At 30.5% G+C, this 6,159-nt stretch overlaps 1 protein-coding gene across 1 annotated transcript; it reads left to right on the top strand.

Annotated features, from left to right (window-relative positions):
* The first annotated feature begins 272 nt into the window (after positions 1 to 272).
* Positions 273 to 4,943, top strand: LOC145327912 (uncharacterized). Its single transcript, XM_080171443.1, has 17 exons — positions 273 to 367; positions 493 to 585; positions 836 to 946; positions 1,057 to 1,162; positions 1,220 to 1,277; positions 1,390 to 1,461; positions 1,570 to 1,722; positions 1,836 to 1,907; positions 2,006 to 2,065; positions 2,212 to 2,295; positions 2,385 to 2,450; positions 2,593 to 2,652; positions 2,778 to 2,827; positions 2,899 to 2,963; positions 3,161 to 3,238; positions 4,017 to 4,122; positions 4,841 to 4,943. Exons 3-17 carry the CDS (start codon positions 851 to 853, stop codon positions 4,918 to 4,920), a joined length of 1,206 nt encoding a protein of 401 aa, XP_080027569.1. The 5' UTR covers positions 273 to 367; positions 493 to 585; positions 836 to 850; the 3' UTR covers positions 4,921 to 4,943.
* The last annotated feature ends 1,216 nt before the right edge of the window (positions 4,944 to 6,159 follow it).

The raw sequence follows: 6,159 nt of genomic DNA, 5'->3' as shown, positions 1-6,159 counted from the left end.
GAAATACAAAAGAATTTTCTTCAAAAAATTAATCTAAAGAACTATTACTAACATTTGTTCTACTTCTAAATGCTTTTTTGGCAGGTAAAACTCAAATTAATTTTTCATGCAACTTGAAACAAATATTAAGTTTTTTGGATTTTTGTTGTATAATATAAAAGATTATATTGCCAGATATCCGGTATCCAGCTGGATATCTGGGATATCTGAGCTAACCCTAGACTAACCTAAAATAAAATTTTAAGATTTACTACACTTTACAAGTTTGATATCTATTTAATTATTTCATCAAAAAATACTAGCTGAGGGTCATCCAGCAGTTTTCAGAGTTCTTCTTCAAAGGTTTACAAATTTTGTACAGGGCAAGGTAAGTTTATTCTTATTATTTCTTATTTCTTTTACCTTAATTTGTCATTGTATATCTGAAAAAAAAACTACAACAATTGCTGGAATCTGAAATGCATTGACAAATCTTGATTATTTTTATATCAGAATGTAATACAGACCAACTACACTGGCAATGATGGAGTAAGCACCTTTTTTTCTAACCCCAAAAATGGCTCTGGATCATACTTTGATATCAAGGTAATTTACCCAATCATTTTACAATTTTTTTCCCAAATAGATGAATAAGAATGATAAAATGTCAAAATGTGAATAGGATATGTTATTACATGCCCTTCTAATAATTTTGAATATTAATAAGTCGTGAATGTATCTTGATTAAGCTATTACAATACTTCTTAGACATTAAACATATGTTATACGCCAGGATAGCACTAATTATGCTAGTTACTGTAAAAAAGTGGTTGTTTTGCATATCATTTATTTTTAGTTTTCAAATGGAATAATGTTTCCTGATTCCATATCAGTAAACTTTACAGTAACCATTGATCCCTACATGGAAAGAGCTCCAGGACTGGCAGATTATACAGATTTTATCAAGGTAAAAGAATTATATGAAAAATTGAAACATATAAAAACAAATCTATGATTTAATAATTTACACATTTTAAAATCATCAATGTGTAACTTGATTGAATTTGTTTATCTTAGGCTGTTGCCATAGGAGAAATTTCTACTTTCAATAGCTATCCTGCTACAAATATAAGCACAACTTTATCTGAATATCAAAACTTCATGTTCACAGTAACATATACGGGTAAATGACTATACTAATATTGGATCCTGAAAGGATATAAAATATTTTTTTTTGTAGAATGTTATGATGTGATAGATATAAAGAATCCTCCCAAACAAGTACAGGCTAAATACAGGTTAATAACAACATATCAAACAATACTAGTCTAATAGATTTATGCCAAAAGATCTTCAAACGATTCATAATACAAATTCTTCATATTTTTTTGTAAGAGCCTGTTAATTTAGATTTACTGAAGCAGAAGAAGATGCTCCTGAAAATGCTATAACTGAAACAAAATCCTGGGCAATGCCTATCAGGTACATTTTTTTTAGATATTATTGGTTTGAATTCAAATAAAGATAAAAAATAATGAATCAAATTATGAAATTTTTTTTTGTAAAGATTGATTTATCTTTTTTATTAAGAATTGGAGATACAACACTCCAACATGCATGGCTTCAGATTGACTTGGGTCAAATGATGAGAGTAACAAAACTCTTAGTTGACACCCCTGCCTCTCAAAGAGCTCCTAAAAGGGTCAGAGTTGATTACAGTTCTACTGGCATTAATTTTGTGAGGTAAAAGTCTAAATTTACTTTGAGTTGAGCTGTGGAATTATTTCAGATACAAATTTTGTGAAGCAGAATGGTGTACAATTTTGATTTTACAAAATTTATAAATTCTAATTTAGGGGAGATGAAGCTGACATAAAGTTTGATAAAACAATTAGTTTAAAAAAAGTTATCATCACAAGATATATCAAGTAAAAATATTAAATACTAATAATTACTATGATATTTGACAATTTGAATTTACAAAAATATTACAATTTTTCAATAAATGATAAATTACAAAATTTAGAATTATTCCCATAACCACAAATGATGTAACAGCTAACTTGAAGGCCATCAAACTGTACAAGTAAAAAGAAAAATCATATTCTTATATTTTTTATTCTTAATAATATTACTAATATTTTAAGGGTATTACATATAGTTAATAATAGATTATATATTGTATTCTTATTCCTTTTTAAGAATCAGATGCTTGTACAAATATTTGTTTAGTCTTAAAGTATTTGGATGTAAGGAGGAGAAAGAAATATCTGAAATGATTCAAGATAAACCTGATGGAACTATTATGCCACAAAGGTTAATATTAGTTATTATAATTTGACATCAGTTATTGGATTTTTGGATCATGTCTAAATTAATTTTAAAATTGTTTTGCTTTGTTTTAGACAAAAGGAAGCATTTTATGCAGTAAGAAACTTCACTATCAGTGCAACTGATACTGTCAACTATAGGTAAGCATCTCTTCATATAATTTTTTCAAATAAGAAGAATAATCAAACATTATCATTTTTGTTGTTGTTTCCTTTTGATTTTGATAAATGTGTTAATTCTAAATCTTTATAATGTGTTAAACTTAAACATTTTTTTCCAAAGACATGTAGCTGAAGATACAATCAATAACATTGTCTACATGTGTGATGTTGGCTCTTACAGGTTGCATTTTCAGTTTAAAAAAGGTTTTTCCTAGAAATTGTTTAAGTCTCCAATTGTTAGGCTTATAAAACAACCACTATTCATATAGCCATGATAGAATCTATTATGATGAATTTTTTTTTTAGAGAAAGAGTTTCCTGTTATACAATTGACCCATCTAACACTGAATACACAAGTATAAGTTTTGAAAAACTTTTTTTTTGTAGTCTATTATGATTTTCTTAAATTGAAATAAATCCTTTGCAGGTTTGCCAATGTATGTAAGAAACATAGTTGGTTATAGTGCTGTTAGGGGCAGGATGTATTTACAGGTATTTTCCTGTTTGTGTTAAGTACATTTGAGAAAAATCAACTATCAATTAAATTTTCTCTCTTCAAACAAATGTCTTTAAGAGGTAAATCTGAATTTTTTAGAAGGCAAAGTATTTTGGATTTACTATGTTGAAAAAAAAAATGGTTATATCCTCATTTAACCTGTCGTTTTTTTTTATTTGTGATAACCTTCTAGGACCATTCTGGAACATCTGCACTATCCAGTAAGGATGGAAAAACACTCGAGGTTCTGAGCTTAACAAAATTGGAAGAGGTATAACAAAAAAATATAGAATGATCCACACACAAAAAAAGAAATTAAAATTTTTTGAATAAATGAAAGCAAATGAAAAATAAGATGAAAAATAAAAAAGGGGCGTCGTAGCTCAGTGGTAACGCACTGAGTTACGGTGATGAGAGTTCGAGTTCTAGTCTCCATGTGGCAACTTGAATTTCTCAGTTGAATACATTCACGCAACTTCCCCTGGATGTGTAAGAAGGGGATTATTGAGTAAGTTTGGATACTCAATAGTCAAGTACATAATATCAGTACTACCCTTATCCCAAGCTCCTCTGCGGAGAGCGTCATTCATTACGGTGACTTAATTTGGGACACCTGCAATACTCGGCAAGGGTTAGGTAATATTGAGTAGCTCTCATGAGATAGCGGGTCAAGACATAATGTACTTGAACGTGGAGCTTGATAGCCCTAGTGGCTATACAAAAGTGTCTCAGCCTACTCCATGACTACTTAGGTCCAAACCCTAAGAGACTATGGCTAATCAATCAATCAATCAAAAAAAGATGAAAAATATGTGGTAAAAGATTGTGCCTAACAAAATATCCAGCTAAAATCAGGAACAAGAATTGGTTCATATAAGAAAAACTGTTTTACCCCAACTTTTACATTGAACATTGTATATGAATTTTTCACACATTTGGCCGATTGAGCCAAATGTCCAATGTCCAAACCCTACGTTGCCTAAACCTGCAGTGCCGTAACCTTGCAAGATAACCTACATAGTACCCAATATAACCTAACCTAACCTTAGGTAAAGGCTGAAGCTGGTTTTGTGTCTGCTATAAATATTCCTGGATTTGACATCAAGAAATTGGACAGTGCTGCTACCAAAATATCTGATACATCAACCTATACAGGTTTATTCATTTAGATTAATATTTAGATATAGTTTCTGAAAAATTATTTAGTACAAGTGGCTATGACCCTAGAGGTCTCATTGTACTCATAAATAGTTCAAAAACTTCCAAAACTGATACATCAACCTATACAGGTTTATGAACATTAAGTCATCTGAATAAATATTATATCTAGTCTTTAACAAATTATTCAGTAGAAACTGCTATGTTACTAGAGGCTTTAAAAGGCTTGAATGAAGAGGGAGGTGGGGTTGGACCATGCCCTCTTATATTTAGTTTAGAAATTTAAAGTGAACATTTTTTGAGGGGTGTTTAATTTTTCTTGAGAAGTTGGTGGTATTGTACCCCTAAATAGTTTTAAACCTTCCTGACACACAAGAAGCTTCACTGAAATGAAGAACGTAAGGGGAGAAAGTCGTTCAAAAAAATAGTATGTGACGTCATAAAAATGAGCGATTATCCATCTCTTTTCTAGGGGTTTTCTTTCCCACTTCTCCTATCATCTCTTTCATTTTTATGACGTCAATTGCTGATTTTTTGAGCGACTTTCTCCCCGTACATGAAGAACTATATAGGTTTAGTTGTTAGCAAAATCATTCTCTACACACACCGACAGGCAGGCATCCTGTTACCGTTATTTAAAGATAATTTTGTGTAGCATATGTAAGATTTTTTTTTGATAAAAGAACACATAAATTAGACAATTTTATTATTCCAGTGTCCTTCAATGGTATATCAACAAGCAGCGGAGCAAGCCTCATCAAATGGAACTCTTGTTGTGTCGTTGACCCGGAATAATAAAAATATTTTTTGATTTTAAGGTATATTTATAATAGCCGTTTACGAGATCTTACATTATTTAGATTACCTGTGCTTTTTGCCAATATTATCCAATGTCCACTATTTATAAATATCTAAAATATTGTAGATTAACTTGAACTAACAGTTTCGTTTGTATTGGATGAAATTGTTCTTATTCTAGCATATGAATTATTACAATGAATTGCCTAAATCAATCACTCCTTATTTGAAGCAATATATACTTTAAAACTTTAAATTATATAATTTATTTTAAATATATATATACATTATTATATGTTTCAGGGTATTTGGAGAAAATAAATATTCAATTTTGGTTATAAATTTTAAAATAAATAGATTTTCGATTTTAATTTATTTTGTTATTTTTTTTTATAAGTGTTACAGTCTGTAATACTTTTAAATTCTCAATCATCAAATTTAAAACAAGGATGACAACACCCATAAGTAGCTAAGCACAAAATCTATTTTAAAATAGACAAACGGACAAAGTGAGTTATAGAGCAAATTATCTGTTATCATGACAAATGATATCATTTAACAAAAAGGTTTATGTTTTTAAAAGTTGTAAAAAGAAAAGCAGCTAAAAAGCTGATCAAAAGAAGTCTAATTACCATATATTTTTTTATATCTAAATATGGTGCATAATAAAGAAAATATTGACAAGAAGTTTCCCTTCTTAAGCTCCTTAATATTGGGAATGTTGACAAAAAAGTTCAGTCTTGTATATTAAATAGAAGCCGAGAAAATCACGTTTCCCCCACCTAGTGACTGACGGACAGACGGGCGGACATTTGGAATTATAGAGTAGCTTCGCTACTAAGAATGTATTGTTTTACCATTCACACAAATGTCTATTATTATGTTTTGTAAACCTGCGACATTAGCAATTGCATAATTGGTAATGTGTGGGCTTGCTGTCGGGAAGGTGTCGGGTTCGAGTCTTGTTCACATCTCGTCATACTCTAGAAGTTAACAATGGTACCTACTGCTGCTTTGTAAGGCGCGTGACTTCAATAATAAGATTATGGAGAATGCCTTGGCCCATTATCAGGCGCAACTCAATACCATGCACAGTTAGGACTTTCAGCCAAAGGTCGTACAATCAAAGGCTTAGTTGACTAAAGAGCAAATGGACGCTTTACACTGCAATTTATGTTTCAAGGTGCATGGAGAGCTCCAGAACCTAAAGCAACACCAAGTCCACTAGAATTCACT

The sequence above is a fragment of the Acartia tonsa genome, chromosome 9 (assembly GCF_053477335.1).
Source record: "Acartia tonsa isolate MP-2025a chromosome 9, ASM5347733v1, whole genome shotgun sequence".
In the NCBI taxonomy this organism is placed as follows: domain Eukaryota; kingdom Metazoa; phylum Arthropoda; class Copepoda; order Calanoida; family Acartiidae; genus Acartia; species Acartia tonsa.
This window is presented reverse-complemented; position numbering and strand designations above follow the sequence as displayed.